The sequence below is a fragment of the Ptychodera flava genome, chromosome 20 (assembly GCF_041260155.1).
Source record: "Ptychodera flava strain L36383 chromosome 20, AS_Pfla_20210202, whole genome shotgun sequence".
In the NCBI taxonomy this organism is placed as follows: domain Eukaryota; kingdom Metazoa; phylum Hemichordata; class Enteropneusta; family Ptychoderidae; genus Ptychodera; species Ptychodera flava.
The window spans coordinates 35,000,151-35,020,118 of NC_091947.1; the positions used below are offsets into that span (position 1 = coordinate 35,000,151).

Genomic DNA, 19,968 nt, shown 5'->3' on the forward strand with positions numbered 1-19,968 from the left:
ATACACTGCCATTGAACTACCATTTCAATGACAAAACCATTCACAATAATTGCATTCAATTTACAGCTTTATTTACATCACATTATCATATTCATCTTCCAAAACTAGGTACAGATGCTTTGCTTTTGAATCAGGTCATTGAGGTCAAAGGATATAATTCTATCTGGGAAACAATACAGAGCAGTGTACATGATAAGGATTTGATAAATAGCTCCTTTGATGGAACTATTGCACATGCACAAACACATTCTTTATGTACCAGTACCTAGTCATTGCTAGTGAGTTTACATTTGTAATGTCTAAGTGATAATGCATGAAAAATTTTACAATTGTTTCAAAAAAGGATATAACATAGAGGTGAACAAATCCATTCATTTGGCAGTCCCAACACCTGAACAAAGGCAAAATTAGATGGTCCTGCAGTCTATTTTGATAATCCTGCAATCTACTTTCAATTGCCAGTCCTGCAGTCTACTTTCATTGCCAGTCCTGCAGTCTAGTTTGCCAGTCCTCCAGTCTACTTTCATTGTCAGTCCTACAAGTCTTGCAGTCTAGTTTGTTAGTCAAGGGTTCCAGGTCTACTTAGCCAGACCTGGAGTCTAATTAGCTTTTCCTTCACACACTGTTTACCTCAGAAGATTATTAGTGTTCTCTGGTCTGTCAAACCATATTAGCTGCAAACATGGTGTTTCTGAACCAATGGACTTGCTCACCCTTGGTTGTACATAAGTTTTGAACTCAATTGTTAATTCTAATGACAAGTTTGTGAATGTCACTTCAGATATTTGATTCAAGATATACCCATGTGCCTCTGTCATATTAATAAATCATGTACATACAAATAAATGAAATTCCATCAAATTTTATCATCAAAAGCACTCAAACAAAATTACTGATGATATAAAGTCATAATTAGGTAAAGCCTTATAAATGACAATATGGATCTGGGTTAAGGACTTGAAAAACACCCCATAGAAATAGTCTGCATTTCATGTTTTTGTGCGGAAGGTTTATATTGAATCATTGCGGTAATACCATAAATCAATAGTATGGTTCACTCACATAATAAAGTAAAAAATGTTATTGTCTAACAGCCCTATAGACAATATAACAATCATTAAATGTGTATTGGCAGAAAGACTGTTTGAGAAATGATTACATTTTGATGGCTGTAGTTTGTAGAATAGTTTGACTCATTAAATACAAAACAGTATTAGACTCAACCATTCAGATATATGTATCATTTTGAAAAGACATTTTGCCAAGTGCACAATAGTCTGTACTGGGAGATGCATTGTGATGACACGCTAACATTTGATAGTCTTGAGTCTCTAATATGCATAAATCATTTCTGTATTACAATATCCACACATTAATGATGCATCAAATACAAACCCTCCACCAACAGATGTAGATTATCCCTGTGAAAATATTATCAGCTTTAAGACCAATTATTTCAAATAGTACACTAATACTAGTATTAATAAAAAATTACATTTACCCCAAGAAATCAGCTGCTTTAGTCAAATATTCAGCAATGAAATAAATCATACATTTATTCACATGAGTGGTGCTTACTTTTCAATAAATGCAATTTCTAATGTCCTTTTGATGCATTCTAAATGTGACTTCTAAATATTTGAGATATATCTGAAAGTAATCTAATTTGAGTTAAGATCAAAGCTTAAAAAGGTCATACTGAACTTGATTCAACCTACATGACAACAAGGCATTTAAAAGATACTGAACACACATGTAATGTTCTTCTGAATGGAAGAGTGTTCTTTGTAAAACACTGATGTTTGATTGGTTTATGTGAAAATCACATAGTTTGCATTCACTGTTCAAATTTATACGACAATTTAATTCAGTCAGATAAAGGACACAAATGTGAAAGACCAACCCAACCTAACTCTTTCCCCCACATACAAGGAAATGATTACATAATGTATAACTCAGTTCTGTTTTACTTAGTTGCCGACTAACTGTAAGTGCCTACAGCTATTCTAAAATAAAATGCAGCATATCTGTATCTTAGTCTTTAAAAAAATCCACCTTGATGCTAGTAATTATTGTCAGATAGACCTCCATAACTACACCAACTAATGGCATTGCAGTAGAATTAGTATTGATACTCCAGTGTGTTCATCTTTGGAATACAGTTTTGATGTACTCTATCACAGCCAGTGCATTTTACAAAATAGTCAACCTCAGTCTTTAGTTTGAACAAATACCGGTAGTCTGTCTCTCAGCATAAATTCAAAATCTGGTTCAGTAACAACTTGTTTTCACAGAGTGCACGGTGTGATCTGAATATGAACGTGCTTCAATCAGATTTTCCTCAATATAGTTTGATAACAACGAGAACTACTGACACTTTGCATCTGCCTTCTGCATTGCAATGCAAAATTATATGTAACAAAAACAATGTGTCCAAAAATCAAATAAAGAAAATTCACGTGTAAAAATGAAAATTCTGCACATCCTTAGAAGCTGTTAGAAATTACACCTCATCAAAAGAAAATACGAAATACCAACCTCTGGAAAAATACAATCATATTACAATATACTTTGCTACTTCTGTTACATTCAAAGTGACATTATTATTTTCAAACATTCTTGGAAAATGTGACAGAGTTGAAAACACAGTTAAAATGTTGCCTTTGAAAGACTGCTTGTAGGTCATTTCATGACGACAGTTCTAAATCCTGACAGCTATACAGGTAAAATGCTTGAGAATACTCAGATTTCAAGTCAGTCAGGCAATTCCTGCTGACAACAGAATTATTGAAAGACAGACTTTCAATAACAAACATTAAATCATTAAAGGGATGCTATAGTGTGTGGCTAGTATGTCATGATACTGTCTTGTGATATCACCACACATGCACTTGGCTACTCACATCATCCAACTTCCTTACAAGGCATGAAAGATACTTCCTGAACTGACCCCTAATAGACATTCCTATCTAATGTACTCACAACATACCAGTACACCTAAATGTAACAAGGGCAAAACAAATCGATAAGGCTGTTATCATTCACAGAGTATTTCTTGCAAGAACACATTTATGAGAAGTGATAGGCATATTTAGTTTCTGTAACTTACACAGACAACAAGATCACCTCCTACGTTCACACAATTGACCACAATATCACCAAACATGTTTAGAGTACTATAACCAATCACCTTGACAACACTGATACAAATTCACATACAGATAACACAGCAAGCTTAGTTTCTATTTTCAATGTCTAATTCTCGCTTCTCAATATCCTTCTCTAAGTTTTCTATGTTTTCTTCTTTGCTGACGAGGTCCATGATTTCTTCTATCTGTTTAGTACTCAAGTCTATCTCTTCTGTTGCTATCAATTCAATCACCTGGAAACAACACAATAATGGAAAAGATGGGAGTCAAAAATCTGGGGTTGGTTACGTGCTAGTTTGTGATTACATTACAGTGGTTACCTTGAAAGTAGAAAAATTCTTTCATGAGATGATTTCAAAGATGCAACAATCGTAGTTACAAATGCTATACCTATGTAGTGAATGCCTATTTATAGCATCAGATACCGGATTAGTCTGGTCATCTGCCCCATTTCTACCACTTGGCTATGCTGCTAATGAAAATAGGGTCAGGTATGGGCTGAGCGTGGGCCGCCATTTTAGTCAGAATTTTGACTGCACATTAATGAGTACAGTCAACTGACACGATCATGTGATCAGCAAATTTGTATAGTGTCAAGTTTGGAAATGAGATGACGAAACATCAAACATTGAAGTTATTTGCACAGCTTCACTTTTAGTCTCCGACTTTGCACTTCTATGACGGTATTTTGTGGTGAAATGAGATTATCGTCTATGGTTTTTTCTCAGATGTGACAGACTATCCCTCCTTTCATATGTGTGGCAGTGACTCAAAAATAAGTGATTTTTATTGTTTTTCATTCAATATTGACACAGCATGATTGATTCGAGAAACCATACAGGTAAATTTACTCCATTGGCAAATGAAATCTAAATTTGAAGGTAACTAAAAGTTGGAAATAATTCAATGCAATCACTGCATTCATACTATTGACCAATGACAGCCATGCTTGCAATAGCCCATATACCTGACCCTATGTTAATCAGCAGCAAAGCCAGCAGTAGAAATAGGGCAAGGGACCCAGACTAATTGAAGATGGGATGAGATATAATCAAAGCTTTAGCGATCAATCCTGACAAATTTTGGTATACAAATGATTTGGGTACAATGCATGAGATATACCACGAGTGCTATACGGAGTGAATTGTAGCCATGTGTAGTACTAGGAGACCTAGTACATATACTTGGATGTTGTGCAGACAATAAAAAGTGATGATGACAGTATGGCAAGGCATGGACTAAATACTCTTATGTGGCAGTTCAAAACACTTACATTGCTCTTTTAGTTATACTCATTTATTTATTATCATTTGATATCTATACAAACACTCTTTGTCTCAGTATTAACCTTCTACACTGGTTGAGGAACCCTTTTTAGCTCTGATATATTGCAGGAATCTATTTTTAGCACTGATATATCGCTAATTTTTACCACAGTGGCCAAGAGTTCTCATCCAACCAGAGCAATGTATTATCATACTTGATACACTGATATAATATAATATAGAATTTGCCATCATTTTATTTCTTACCTTGACAACATCTTCCAATCTGATGATGCCATCATGATCTTCATCCAAAACATCAGCTATACGTCGTAGCTTTGCATCGTCAGGTACTTCTTTCAACTGTTTCATGGCATGCACCAACTCATCTATGCTGACAATTCCTTCCCTTTGGGTGAGAAAACGTAAAATGTTACTGATATGAATCTATCAGACCATAGGTCATCCATTATGGCATGAGTCTGATGCACTGTGACATCAGTTTACTAATTTTCAGTTCAGCAGAAAGCTACAACTAAGTGAGCTACTTATCTGCAATTCCTCTGTAAGAGGAACATTTTGCAAGGCTATAATAAGACAAAACTATTTTACTTTGCTAATGCTGAGCACAAACAAATTCCTAATTTCCCTGTGGACTTAATAGTCATGAATACATCTCTACTGAAAACAGCAGATATACACTTTGTGCTTGACAGGCAATATGTGATTGTGTTTATCATTTTGTTGATAGGGTTGCTGCATAAGCATTTCAAGGTAGGTCTGAATTTGTCACTACACTGAATTATTGTCTGATTTTGTCGGCAATTCTTGGCTTTAGATCTTTAATACATGGAGTAGTACTTTCAGTGTTTAACAACAGCATGGTAACAATATCAAAATTTCATGTATCATAACAATCTTTTACAACTTACTTTGTTTCAGAAACTCTCTCTTCAACTTCTTCTTTTAAAGTACCTTCCATCTTTTCCATTTTCTCCGTGTCAACTTTGACCTCTTTTTCCAGGCTTTCCTTTTCTTTCTCCAGCTCAGCCATGATTTTGTCCATTCTTGCAATCATTTTATTGACTCGCTTTCCAAGTCTCTTGCATGCCTTGGATTCCCTTAGATCAATGTCTGGCGCAACTTCCTTCAGATCCTCAATATCCTACGATTGAAAAGATCCAGTACTTAACTTGACATGGTCATTCAATGTTTATCCCTAAAAACAGCTTCAAAACACTGAGAGGCAAGTACTGTTATTTGACTGTTGGTAGTGTTTCATGGATGTGGTGATTTTATGGGCACTTTCAATTTTTTTTTTCTACTGTGTGAACATTGGTGGAAAATTCAATGTTTTCAAACCACTGACAGGAAGAAACCAACACAGTAAGAAGTTGTCACTGAAAACTACATTTTGCTTCAAATTATTGAAGTTCCGACACATCAATAAATACAAACAAAATTAACCAATGCAGTCTATTAAAACTTGCTGTTATCACAGCAACATCTGTAAGACTTACTTTAAAAGATTAAAATAACAAAGATATTTTCATTATGCATATACTATCATGATAGTTTCAATATTACATCAAATTTTCTCTCATGCAATCAAGACTGAATACTGCTCCCCACAATCCAACACGACATATATGAACACTGCCCTCACAGTTCTAGTCTGGGTTCCCTGACCCAAGTTTCCTGGTAGAGGGCGTGGGGAATATAGGGTCAGGTACCGGGTAGCCATCTTGAACAGAATTTGTTCAAGATGGCGGAGGTAGTCACCTGACAGAATATGCTACAACAAATTTTGTTCAAGATGGCGGAGGTTAGTCACCTGACAGAACATGCTACAACAAATATGGCTGCTACCATGAAAACGCCGGTCAAAATTTGACTAGATCAGAATTATGTTCGAACAACTGGTATCCGAACCAAAAACATTGCACACGAGACGGGAAACATAAATGAAAGGATTAATCCAGAAGTACGGGAAATAGACGTGATTGAAGGCTGGCTGTGATATCGCAGCAGTACTTGTGGCGTGTATCGGACGCGCTAGGGTCATTGAGGTCATCGCCTACTGTGGCGTGACCCCAATGACCCGAGCACGTTCGATACACGCCACAAGTACTGCTGCGATATCACTGCCAATTGAAAGCAAACTTTGTTGAAACTGTGAACGACGATTGATTTCGATGGATAGAATGGTGTCCGAATTTCGTGAAAAAATGCCATGCATCATGTCGATGTTCTAAAAGTATTAAGAGGTGTGCTAAATCACAGTGGCTAAATCATGGAGGTAAAAAGTCTTTCTTTCTACCTCCACGGCTTTGTGGTACCAAACAAGAAGTTGGTGTCAAGTGAGCTGAAAGTGCGAAACCCAAGAAAATGGGAAAAGTTACAAGTGTTACTTTCATCCAATCACAGCTTGTTTTATTTTAACCCAATAGCGTCCATGTTTACATTAGCCGGTACCTGACCCTATATTTCCCCACGCCCTCTACGGGGGAAAGGGTCAGGGAACCAGACTATCACAGTTCAAAAAGGAAAAAAATGACTTCATTACCTCTTTATATTCTTCAATATCTTCTTTCAATTCATCTAACTGATCCTTCTCTTTGGCAAGAACTTGTTTTGCTTTGGCTTGTGATAGAGTATTGACAGCTTCACTGATAACCTTGATCTCTTCCTTTGTAACTTCTTCCTTTTCAGGGACATCAGCTGGGTCTTTGAGTGTTGGTGCTTTATCAACCAAGGTGTCATGTTTGAATACAAGTGGTGGCTCTTCCTGCAAGTTTACATCATTGTCACAGTGTTACAATTAGCTATACTACTGTGAAAAGTTTCACTTCAGATGAAAAATGTTCTCCAGAAAAAACAAAATAAATACTTTCTTAGCAAAACACACCATAAGGTGATACTATGCTTATCAAGAGAATAGCAGCACTTTGCAATGAAAGAACTGATATTTTGCTGAAAATTTCATCATGGGTAAAATGAGAGAATCAACAGATATTAAATTGTTCTCTGTAAAAAATACGCATTGAAAACCAGATATTGTGTGGAAAATGTGAGACTATACTCTGCCTACATTTTCTAACATTTATACATATATACATAAGAAATCTGACAGCCTATACCTGTACATTTCATCATGCTACTACTGTATGTGCCAGAGTACACATTTAACTTTTGGAATTTTACTGATTTGAAACAAAAACTGGTTAGTCATGAAGACAAGTCGTACAGAACACTGAAAATCAGTTGTGTTGTGAAACTTTTAATTTGTGAGCAGTTGCTCAAAATCTGATCATGTAAGAAATTCAATTTAATCTTTCAAATGACTAACAAAGCAATAGACACCTACCATGGTGTCTACATCAAGGATTTTGGCTTTAGCAGCTGCAAGTAATTCCTCCTCCTGTGTGATAAATAAATTCACATATATTTCAGATATGGGAAACTGATGAATTTTGCTGTACAGCAGACACAGTCTGCCTTGACACAGACTCTGATTTTGAGTTTGTCAGACTATAGCACTACATTGGATTTGAAGTGACTGTGACCTATGTATATGTAGGTTTACCTATGTTGGATGTTTAAGATGCTGTTCTTCATGGACAGTAAATGCATATAAAGTGAAAAGATCAGTATTTCACTATTTCTCTAAAACATTTTGAAATTAAACAGTTTGCAAATCTGTGAAACAGCCAATTAACCGAGTAATTCAATGGACTCATTTTATGGTCATGAAATGCCAAGGCATAAGGAGGAAGTATACATTTGGATAAAGTGGCCAACATTGATGGATTTATTGCATCAATGTAGTTTTCCAACTTGCTCTATACGATTATTAAAATAAATACCGGTACATCATAATTTCATGAACAGTACACCATAGATAAGTCTTATTGTCATTTATATTCGTGACTATTACTATAACAAGCCCAGAATACCAAAAGTATATTGTGGATTTAGACACTGTACAAATACATACTGATAGGAGGCCAACTTGACTTCCAATATGACAAATCTATGCTACTTTATTTGTACAATTCACTCAAGAACAAGTAATCAACAAAAATTCATGAATTACCATTTTCTTTTTGGCAGCCAAAGCTGCCTCTTCTTGCTTTTTCCGTTCAGATTTCTCTCTAGCAATGGCTTCTTCCTCCATCTTGATGACTTTCAACTTTGTAGCATGATCCACTTTCTCTCCCTCCACTTCTGCTATTTTTATCTTAGCTTCTTCAGTCTGCAGAGAAAATCATTGATCAGTTGTGAGTTCTCAATACACTGTTGGAAGTGACCACTGAAAGTGACCACTGAAAGTGACCACTCATTCATATCAATGTTAGCAGTATGTGCTTGCATTCTGTGCCAAATCCACAGTGCCAAATCTACTGACATTACCACACAAAACTTACAATTTCAATGGAGAAAGGACACACTGGAATGTACATCAACATCTTTGACTGTAAGGATATAGACATGTGAGGTAAATAATTGTTGTAATAATTATAACACTGAGAACTTGATATTATTTTACTCTCAATAATTCAACATCTTACAGACTAGCTTCAAGGTTATATCCCATGCAAGAATCAACTTTCAAAGTTTCAACCGTATCTCTGACAATTACGAAGAATTCAGAATACAATACAATTTAAATATACATGTTTAGTCTGACAAAGCTGAGGATAAATCACAAAATTTTCAAAAGATGACAGTCAGAAGTCAGAAACATGGAGGGTGCAAACACTTACCATACTATCAGGTAATGTTGATATTGTCTCTTTCAACTGTTGTTGAGCTGACAATGTCTCTGGTAGATACAAGGTCCTTGATAATAGCAATAGTGATGACGGAATTTGCTCATTTAGATGAAGATCTAACCACTGAATTAAGTAAGAATTAAAATTCAATCATGTTTTATATCTTGTCACAATTACTCATTGGATGGTTTTGATTATCACTGAGTGTCAGATAAATGTAATACAGAAAGACATTTTGGCAATGGAAATAAAGTGCATGAGAATTTTCAATGAATTTTGATAGTAATGAGTCTTCCAGTAAACAGTACTTTAAGATATTCTGAGAGTCATAACTGTATACTCATATGTTACATTCCAATGTATTTGTTATTCAGCTAAATTCATTCAGTTGTTTGCAGTCTCATTATATCTGCTATTCCATTCACTGATGATTTTATACCCAGTATAAAGTTTTACAACTTCCAGGTCTGCTACAGGTTGAAAGTAATTTGCATTACAGAAGCTGAGAATGGTTATTAGTTGTACACAAATGACACACACATAGGCAATAGTTAAGAATAATGTGATTCAACGGTGGGCCATACCTGTTGTAGCTGTGATTTGAGTCTGTCCAGTGACATTCCTAAAGCCCTCATCCCTCTTGACTGACATGCTGACTGTAACTCAGCAACTGATAGGTTATCAATTCCTTCTTTACGTATCAGCTGTCATTCAAAACAGGGGATAAAACAGAAATGTTACAAGCAGTCACTGACATTACTTACTATTTTGTTCAATTGCCATTCAGAATACTACATACTAAGAATAGGAATCAACGATTCTTGTCAGTTACAAAAACAAACACTTGGTAATGCATTCTTAATGTTACTGCAATGCAAACGCTGTCAAGATGTGTAACATTACAGACTGCACTTTTAAAATGACTGCACTTGTAAAATGCACATCATAGCCTATCAGTATACTTGTTGATTTAGTTGAATTTGTAAATTTTTACAAAATATTTACCATATCATCAGCATGAAGAGAACGTAATTTCATCCGTAGTTGAAATCGTAAGAAGTTATTTGTCCCAATCGGCTGTAGAAGTAAAAGTTTACACAGCGCAACCAACTGAGCTCTTGATAGATTATCTAGTGTCAGTTCATCTTCAAATAGTTTGGAAAACCGTAAGATTTCTGCATTAGTCGCTTGTTCACCACTTGTGCGAATCTATTGACAAAGATATAGCAAGTCCACTGTGAGTAAAGAGCATGTCATTCCAGAGGATAACATTAAATATAAAAGTGAGCCCTTCTGAAAAGTAAAGTTAACATAGTCACTTTGGACTCTAAATAAATGAATTCATGTCATTTATTTTCTGATAAAGTCTTGCATAAAAATACCAATATAATGGTCTTGTGAGGACTTTAGTGATGTCTGACTTTCATGATTTTGGACTGCGATAATATTGGAGACAGCTGTTCACTGCAAGTTTTAGAGGTCTTTGAGCCAACAGTAATTTGTTTTGCAATTTTTTCTGCACCGTTGTGTAGTTTAGTGTTATGTATCCTTTTTTTCTTTGGCATGTACGTAATTTTACGTATTTGTCATACGTACACTTTTTATCTAGTCAGAAATACAGTAATTGATGATAATAATATTAGTTTACCGTGATTCAGAATATGCTTCTTCAACTAAGAATTCAACTCATTAATGATGAGCTTGATTTGTATATCTAGCAGTAATAGCCACTGATTCTTTTCAAAATATACCGGATACAGCATATCACCAAGCTCTTTGAAAATTGCTGATAATGGATGTCAAATCAATGACACCATAATAATCACTATGTCAAGACAATGGTTTGACCCTGATGACACTGTGTCTCTGTCATAATTTGAAGTTACCAGAGCTACATCTATGAAAACAATAACACCATAATTACTCCACCAATACAATGATTTGAAGTTGATGACTCGGTGTCCCTTTCAGAATTGATGTTAGAAAAGCCACATTAATCAATATACAATCATGTACCTTGGACGTCAGCACTTTTAGTCTTTACTGATGGACTGAAAATTAACGCTTTATGATCTATATGTGGATAAATTACACACACTGTGTTCTCTTAAAATGATTTTAAAGTCTTGGAAAAACGTGACCTCTGTGTAAATCAAGTATTGATTGCCCTTTGTGAAACAATGAATAGAGGTGACAGAGTGACAGTACATTGGATGACTCATCACTTCTCCTTTACTTCTCCATAGCATTTACATTTCAGACTTCATTAACCTGACTTGACCATTACCTGAAAATGACCCATAAAGTTAGTTGGACATGTCAGCATGAATACAGTAAAACAGATGAGGTGTACCTTGTCAATAAATGTTGCAAATTCATGGGCACTCTTGGCAGTTTTATCTTTTTTCTTCTGAACAGCAGATTCCTCTATGGTTTCATGTAAAAACTTAGCCATCTCAAGCTTCATTTTTAGCTCTTTCTTCAATTTCTCTTGCTGTAACATGAAAAAGTCATTTTACTTTAACCAAGAAAGAAACAATAAACTCAACGTTTCAAATTGTAATTATACAGTATTAGATTTGTAATATGTTACACATTTCAATTACAATAAAATTGTTTATAACAGGCTTTTGACAATTTCTAATGTTGTACATTAATTAATAATCTAAGTCACTTGTAATTCAAATAACTAATTATAATTAAGGTCACCAAAATTATGGCAGCTAGGTTCACCAAAGCTTTGCTTGCAGTTACTAACAAAATCATCTTTACATGTATTTGATCAGTCTTTTGGCTGGATCTAATGCAACCTTTTCTCAAACTTTAACATTACCTTCTTAGAAGCATCTTCAAAAGTACTGGGAAGCATACCAGGGAAAAGCTTAATGGCCACTGGTAAGAGGAACTCCATAAATGGAATTATGATGAACACGGAAAATGGGACCAAACGGAACAGATCTGATACAGTTCGAATCAACTGAAAAATAAAAGAACAGCATGATTTACTGGACAAGCTAAGCATTAATAATGATTGGTGGTGCATTTAGTAATTGGGAATTTATTTTACAGCTAATCTCTGTTATCAGGTTTACCTTTAGCTCCTTTTGATGGAAAAATACAATTAATAAATTCAGAAGAAATATTGTAAATATCCATCAATTTCTCCAACCTAGTGTCCTATGCAACACAACAGAAATTCTATTATCTTCCTCCGGCAACCTTCTTTGCATAAGCACAGTAATAACTAGTATGTAAGATAATATCTCCCTGCAGTGTATCTCCCTACAATGTGCTAAGATGTGTGTATAGTGCATGTCTAACAAATATTCATAATAATAATAATAGCATTTCATTTTTAAGCAGGTTATTTATATTGTGCACTAATTACTTACCACTTACACATTATTTAATAGTAAGTCAAACATCGATAACATTTTTGCAAGCTTACACCAGTGTCACCTACATGTTTGAACAGTGCGTCTTGTGAGCAAAGTTGCAAGAAAATTCTCCCTGACTTAATGAAACGTAACATTTGCAGGTACTGGTATTCGACTAGACAGAATTGACACACACAGTTGAAAACTGTATATTTTCAACATAACCAACAAATCCTTCACATGTCACTGAATGAACTACATTACTGTACAAAAAATGGATGAAAGCAAGCAGTTCTTCTCCAGTATGTGACGTTCAAAATAAGTAATGGTAGCAGAATTCTAGTACTGTCTGTAATTCATTCTACCGGTACTATAATTTTAAGGTAGAATGCGCCTCGGGACAGATATTCTCAAACTTTTACAATTCTTTTCTGATATACCACTTGTGGGGGTTCATTTTAAAGCTCTTGGTGGCAGGAAATTTTTAACTGGCTTAGTGTTTCAAAAATTGAAAATTTTATTTTTTTTCCACAGAGTTAACACAAGGATGGCAGCCATTTTGAGTTTTACAGTGTAAAGCTTCATAAGCTGTATCTTTTGGCTATTTTTTCAGAACTTTCGTTTTGTGGTTTCCCTACACTTTCTGCACTGAATCCCTAATCTGTAATTTAATGCCAAGTATTTAGCATATCAACAACCTATATGAGTGTAATCTCCATTGTTACTGTTGAAAATTGTATTAAAGTCCAGACTAGAATTCATTTGTAAACAATAAACAATGATCACTACACACATACAAGCTGTGTTGACAAAAAGAATACTCGAAATTTCAGCGTGACAAACGGATAAAGGTCAGATACGGTACCTTGATATACAGAAGCAGAATATTGAAAAACTTGCCACAAGTTACAGCCTATGTCCCTTTATAAATAACGGTAAATCTTGGTTTATCTGTTTCTCTTGTACCAAAATTTGCACAGTGACGCCCGATTTTTATTCTTGATTTAGTAAGAGAATGGCTGAAAGTTTCATTTAGGAAAGTTTGAGCAAAAGTTTAAGTCTTTCACTTTCAAGGTGCATACTACCTGAACTGGTACTTCAATAACATACAATATAAGTAACATATCACAATGTCATTTCAGAAGTTTTGGAAGGATCAACACATCTAAATATGTACATGTGACAGTACACTAGCATGGGTACACAATAGCCAGCACTTTCCGAAACATACTATACATAATACAGGAAAAGATATTCCCAGACCTGGTTAATATCAAGAATTCAATTAAGTTTAGGGATTTGGGAATTGGCAAAACACAGCTAAGAATATGACTGAGTAGGATTCTATACCTGTCGCCTTTCTCTCCTTGTCAGAATATGTCCCTGTAAGACTTGCCATGTCAATCGACAGGCAACTTTGATATCTAAACCAAGAAGACGAAATCCATGGTAATAGTGCTTTACTTCATCCACTATCCGTTGCCATAGTGATTTTTTGGGTAGAGCAACGGCACTTTGTTCTTCTGTGGTAGATCCTATCACTTGTTCGTGCTGTTCCTTTTTCTTTTTCAGATTTTTCACTGTCTGTTCAACTTTAGATTCATCTTTCCAGTGAACAGGTGAAGTATGCAAAGTTCTGCCAAAACTATGGAATACTCCATATGTATTTGATAGACTTCCAAGTTGTGCGTTATACGTTAGTAATGATGGATGGTGATACTTGTGTCTGTAAACTTCCACTTGAACACTGATTCCAGGTATAAAGTGATGAGAAATGCATCTTTTTGGGAGAACATATGTTGAATTTATCCTGGAGATAAAAAGGAAGAAGTAATATTTTTTTCTCATTTTTCTAAGATAAAGAAAACTTGTTTTTATTCTGCTGTTTCATTGATCAAATTTTGTTTCTTTCTGATATAGTATATACAAATTGTACGTTATTAATATTACTGACCATTTCTGTTACTACATACACAAAGATGTTAGCTACTAAAGATACCGTACATGTAAATGTTGTGTGCACAAATGAAACTAGTTAAATTTGATTATCTTCTGGGTCAAAATAACCGTTATGCACTTTGAAGCTATTTGTAAGAAGCAGTATGACAATCTTACCCAATTGATTTGCATATGTTATGAATATTGCACTGTTTCTGGCATCCTTTATGCAAATGGTGACCTGTAGAAATGAAGGAAATTCAAAAGTAATTATGTTATCTTTCACCATCAGCAACTGGCTGTTAAATAAATGCATGTATCCTACAATGCTTGCATCTAGGCAAGAAAATCTTAGCATTTAGTTAGCATTTGAAATTGAACAGACCATATGTACCAATGCATCTTAATCAAATCCTGGTGCCCTCTAAAATATTCGCATTTGAGGAAGGATTTCTTGTGGATACTCTCAATCATTTACAAATGGTGTAAAGCTCCATAAATTGCAACTTTTAATATACTTTGCATTACTTTGGTTTTTCTGTCTGGAAAATATGATATTATTTTCTACACAAACATCAAAATGCCTGCTCTTCAACCTGTCAATGCTACCTGTGGTGGACTGTTCAATATTACTGTTGACAACTTAATTTTAGTCTTGTCTTGAATTCACTTGTCACCAATATCATGTATACTAATATTTTGTATTTCAATGGAGGAGAAAATGTATTTCTCTTCCGGTACAACATTGAACAATGTTGATAAATATTATCAAAAGTTAATACCTCTAAAACAAAATCATAAAGGATATTGGTGTTTAGGGAGGATATGCCTCACCAAAGTTTGTTAGGACAATTCAGTCTATAGATGTTACATAACATAGTATAACATTTGATTCCATATTATTGCAATAAGTATTTTAGCAGCAGGTAGACTGAACACACTTTTCAAATTGGCAAATGGAGCCACACACACCCCCCCCCCCCCCCTCTTTTTTAATCAACAGGCTGCTGGCAGGCTTATAATAATTTGCCAAATTAAGTCTTCACAAATATCACAGAAACTGCCTACAAGCTGTCTTTGAAGCTACCAATTATATATTACTGTCAGAGGCTACAATAGTCTGGGTTCTCCAGTGGTTTTCACTATTAAGAGGCTGCTTGAAAATTTATATGTATGTTTCTTCATATACAAACTTAAAGACTCTGACCTTATTAAATACCAACTTTCGATGAAGCTCAATCGACAGCTTATTAATGAGGAAACTTTGAAGGGTAAGAATGCCAAAATGAGTCATTGTTATTACATGTATTATAGGGGAAACTCTCAATGCCATGGATGGAGCAAACTCATTAACATTCATATCCTCATTGTCTGACACACAAAAATGGAGTTTGAATGGATTCCCATTTCTTTTCACATGCACAGTACAACTGGATATTGAAAGCATTGAAAATTCTCAACATATCACTGTCAGTCAGGCTTTTGCTTATAGTATTTCATCCATTCTTTACAGGAGCTTCATAAATGAAGTTACCACTCTGATGACAAAGTCTACACTCCAATTGTCAAAATACTTGCCGACAACATTATCTGTGATACCAGCGTCATCTGCATGAATAAATTCATAGCCAGACACTTCTTTGATAAATACAATTAGTATATTTGAAATTCTAAATGTCCCTGTGTTTTGGATTGATATTCCTGCTGTAGCTAATGTAATATACACAACATGAAAGTAAATCTCTTTTTCATGCCAGCTTACTACATTTCCATACTTAATGCTGGAGTAGACAGGGAAGTGAAATGAAAGATTACTGTAGTGACAGATATTGGTCATGGAGAAAATCTATAGCCTGTTGTGTTCCTTAACAACTTCAAGAAGAAAATCATTCCACTATAATGCAGTGTGATGAAAATAATGATGTCCAATATCATAACTGAGAAGGAAACACAGTTCTTTTTTTTAGCACGACGCTTGCAAAATCAGAAGTTTTCACTAATTTTGGCAAGCAATTTTCTGAGCAAAAGTTTTCTTTGCCAAGATAAGGAATAAACACTGGCTCTTAATGCCTGCCCTTTCCCCGCAGCTGATTAAGCAAAAAATTGCCACCTACATGGACTTTGAACAGTTTGAACACATTGCATTGAAACCATAGAAAGCACTCTCTCAAAATATAAATATAATTGTGATAGTTTCACAGTGTACAAAAAGAAACTTCTACCAAATACAGGATTGTCAATATCACCGATACCTATGCTTGCCTTTTTTCTTTCATACTACATGGCTCTTTGACATACATTTATACGAACTATAGTAGTATGAGCTACATATCAATATTATTGTTATACTTCATGAGTTATCTGGTCATGTGGTTGACTAAGCCATAGTCACAAGGCATGTAGAAAAAGCGATACATGATCAAAGAACAGACTGTTTCCCTGCTCTAAGTGTGCTGTCACTCACTGGGGACACATTGGAGTTAGACAAGGTCCAGGAACCATGGTTTGGACACAGTCCCTCTATCCATGGTTCAGAACACATCTTGTCTTTGCATATATCAAATTGGCGCATACCTTTGTGTTTTATTTAATATAGCCATGGGTTAAGGCACAAGTTAACCCTCACTAAATTACACATCAATTTAGAACATTTGGACAGTAAACACACAACAACTGTCCCTAGCAAAGTTGCCTGTTTTTTTTAACTTTATTTAACTAGTGAGTTCAGTCAGCTACAGCAATCAAAATATTGGGCATTTCACAGTGATGCATTTCAACTGCAAGGATCACCATAGACCTTATGGGGCAACACTCTATGCAGAGGTTGAGACACAGAAGTTTTTTTAGAAACAAGATTAACAACACATTACAGCTAGGGCAAGATCACCACTATATAGGGAGGGGGCCATCAGAACTACACTCAAAGGTTGTAAGGGACCAATAAGACCAATGTTAACACTGTATCCAGGCTATCTTGGCGATTGATGAAAGTTAAAACACACTTGTCATAATGTACATAGTAGCAGCTATGTTTATCTGGATATCATGCATGAAATACATTTTTGTGAACAGGAAAGTCGCACAAGCACAATTCTGACAACCCCTCCCTTTAAACCTGCCCTTGGGTTGGTGCTCACAATGCTATTATTGATGACCCAGGCTGAAGGTTATGGCATCATCAATATCACCTTGGAAGCATCATTCCTTGGGCAAGAAACAAATCATAATCAAAGTCATTGCTATCATGTGTTATGTCATTGCTGTTATGTATTATTTAAATATTACCAGTTTGGCAATGCTTCTATCAATCTGTTCAAAATGCAATACGTTCATTGATATTTGCAAACTCAATCTATATGCCACTTATTTTTCATCATGGTCCTTAAGTACACTTCAAGTGTATAATTCAAGCATAATGTCAAAACGTCATGTGTAACCCGTCTTACATTCAACACACAAAGATGACAATGTGTCATTTAAGTAAATATGTATGATATGTCGAGTCGGGTCACACTTTACCTTACATCATGGAAATAGCACCGACCTCAATGTTTTCATGTCAGCCCTATCACAACATTACTATGCGATGTTAGTGGTATAACTTGACAATTCAATCTATCGCAATGCATTAGACAACGCTATGTGTCACATGTTATCGTTATCGTAGAGTCAGAGGTGAGAAAGAGGTACAAGTACTAATACCATACCTCTACGATATATACAGACACCATGGAGCTAGAAGGGGACCCCTTCTACAGCTCCATGCAGACACTGACAGTGGGCCACAAGGAATCGTCTTTCATTTCATAACATTCTATCCGTTATGGTGTAAAATTGATCATAGAACTTATTCATGCGATTCGTCATGAAAGTGTACCAGTGTAAACAAGTGTCCATAGGCAGAATTTATATCAAAATGTTGATATTTATCAACGAGATTCTGATCGTACTGTGTACACTCGTACGTGTATCACATCAGACTGTCGCACTTCGGTATGTGGAAGGCGGTGGTGCCTTATACCTCACGTTGCTATAATCTTCTTACCTGTACTTTCGTGGCTGCGCACTATCGGTGAGCCAGAGAGTGAAAGGCATTTACTACAACGACGTAAAATTAAGGACATGGCTGTTCATTTGTGTAACACCGGCATCTTCTGAGATCATCGACTGTACTTGCTAACCGAGAAGAGCGCATGCGCAATCACGATTTCCGGAATATTCCATCACGAGGTGGGTAAGTACCCGTTTTCACCCTCCGGACGGCGCTCAGGTGACTGAGCATACGATGGCAAGTTCAGTTCAGTTCAGTTTAGATGAGGGGGTATCCAGAGGATAATGAAAATCCCTTAGTTCTCAAGTATTGGCAGAGCGTCGTACTGGTTTTTAAAGTCATTGACAGACTGTGCATTAACAATGTTGGCTGGCAAACTGTTCCATGTATTGACTATCCTAGATGAGAAGAAGTATTTCCGTGTATTTAGTCTGACAGTTGGTTTCAGCAGTTTATAATTGTGTCCACGTGTAGTACTTGATGACAGTTGAAGTGATACATTGCATGAGTCGTATCCGTTTAAAATCTTGAAAACTTGCAACATGTCTCCCTGGTTCTTCTTTGCTCCAGTGTAGTAAGGCCAAAGTGCTGTAATCTTTCTTGATATGGTAGTTTACGTAGTTCTGGAACTAATTTTGTGGCCCGGCGTTGAACTTTCTCTAGTAGGGTAGGCTAATATCCTTTTGTAACCACGGTGACCATGCTTGCACACCATATTCTAATCTTGGTCTCACCAGTTGCTTGTACAAACGTTTAATTATGTCAGTTGATTTGTGAGTAATTGTTCTTTTAATGATGCCCAACATGTTATTTGCTGTTTTTGCTGCCTGGATACACTGTGATGAAGGTTTGAGGTTGGAATGCACTGTTACACCAAGATCTTTTTCCTCCTCTGTATGTTGCAGTGGTATATTGCTCATCTGGTAAACATGTGATGGATTATTCACTCCAATATGCATGGACTTACATTTCTTGACATTAAAACTCATCTGCCAATCCTGTGACCACTTTTGGAGTCTGTCCAGATCATTTTGTAACGTATCAGTGTCATTTCTATTGTAAATTGGGCGATATAGCTTTGTGTCGTCAGCAAATTTCTTAACTTGAGATACCAAACCACAGTCAATGTCGTTGATGAAAATCAGGAATAGTATGGGACCAAGTACAGATCCCTGTGGCACTCCACTTGTCACGGGTTTCCAAGTTGATGCTGCACCATTGATGACAACACGCTGTTGACGATTTGATAGCCAGGCTTGTACCCACTGAAGGACAGAACCAGTAATGCCATGGTTTTCCATTTTATTTATGAGTCTAGCATGAGGAACTTTGTCAAAGGCCTTTGCAAAATCAAGATAAATTACATCCACAGGCACTCCTTCATCTATGTACTGTGTAATTTCATCCAGGAAT

The 19,968-nt window shown here is 35.7% G+C and overlaps 1 protein-coding gene across 1 annotated transcript; it reads right to left on the bottom strand.

Moving 5' to 3' along the window:
• Positions 1 to 49: 49 nt before the first annotated feature.
• On the bottom strand, positions 50 to 18,708 carry LOC139120795 (mitochondrial proton/calcium exchanger protein-like). Its single transcript, XM_070685345.1, has 14 exons — positions 18,550 to 18,708; positions 14,682 to 14,745; positions 13,917 to 14,376; positions 12,023 to 12,166; positions 11,543 to 11,683; positions 10,195 to 10,398; positions 9,774 to 9,893; positions 9,181 to 9,312; positions 8,511 to 8,669; positions 7,782 to 7,835; positions 6,981 to 7,202; positions 5,347 to 5,579; positions 4,682 to 4,823; positions 50 to 3,382 (listed from the first exon to the last, which is right to left on the bottom strand). Exons 1-14 carry the CDS (start codon positions 18,626 to 18,628, stop codon positions 3,236 to 3,238), a joined length of 2,301 nt encoding a protein of 766 aa, XP_070541446.1. The 5' UTR covers positions 18,629 to 18,708; the 3' UTR covers positions 50 to 3,235.
• Positions 18,709 to 19,968: the final 1,260 nt, after the last annotated feature.

What these genes read in the sequence shown, in the direction of transcription:
- LOC139120795 (XM_070685345.1), bottom strand. Translation starts at nt 18,628, where the DNA reads ATGTCCTTAATTTTACGTCGTTGTAGTAAATGCCTTTCACTCTCTGGC. An exon ending in TTGAAGATGCTTCTAAGAAG is followed by an intron (nt 11,684 to 12,022) that starts GTAATGTTAAAG and finishes TTCATGTTACAG; the next exon opens with CAAGAGAAATTGAAGAAAGA. An exon ending in TTGCAACATTTATTGACAAG is followed by an intron (nt 10,399 to 11,542) that starts GTACACCTCATC and finishes CTTTGTCAATAG; the next exon opens with ATTCGCACAAGTGGTGAACA.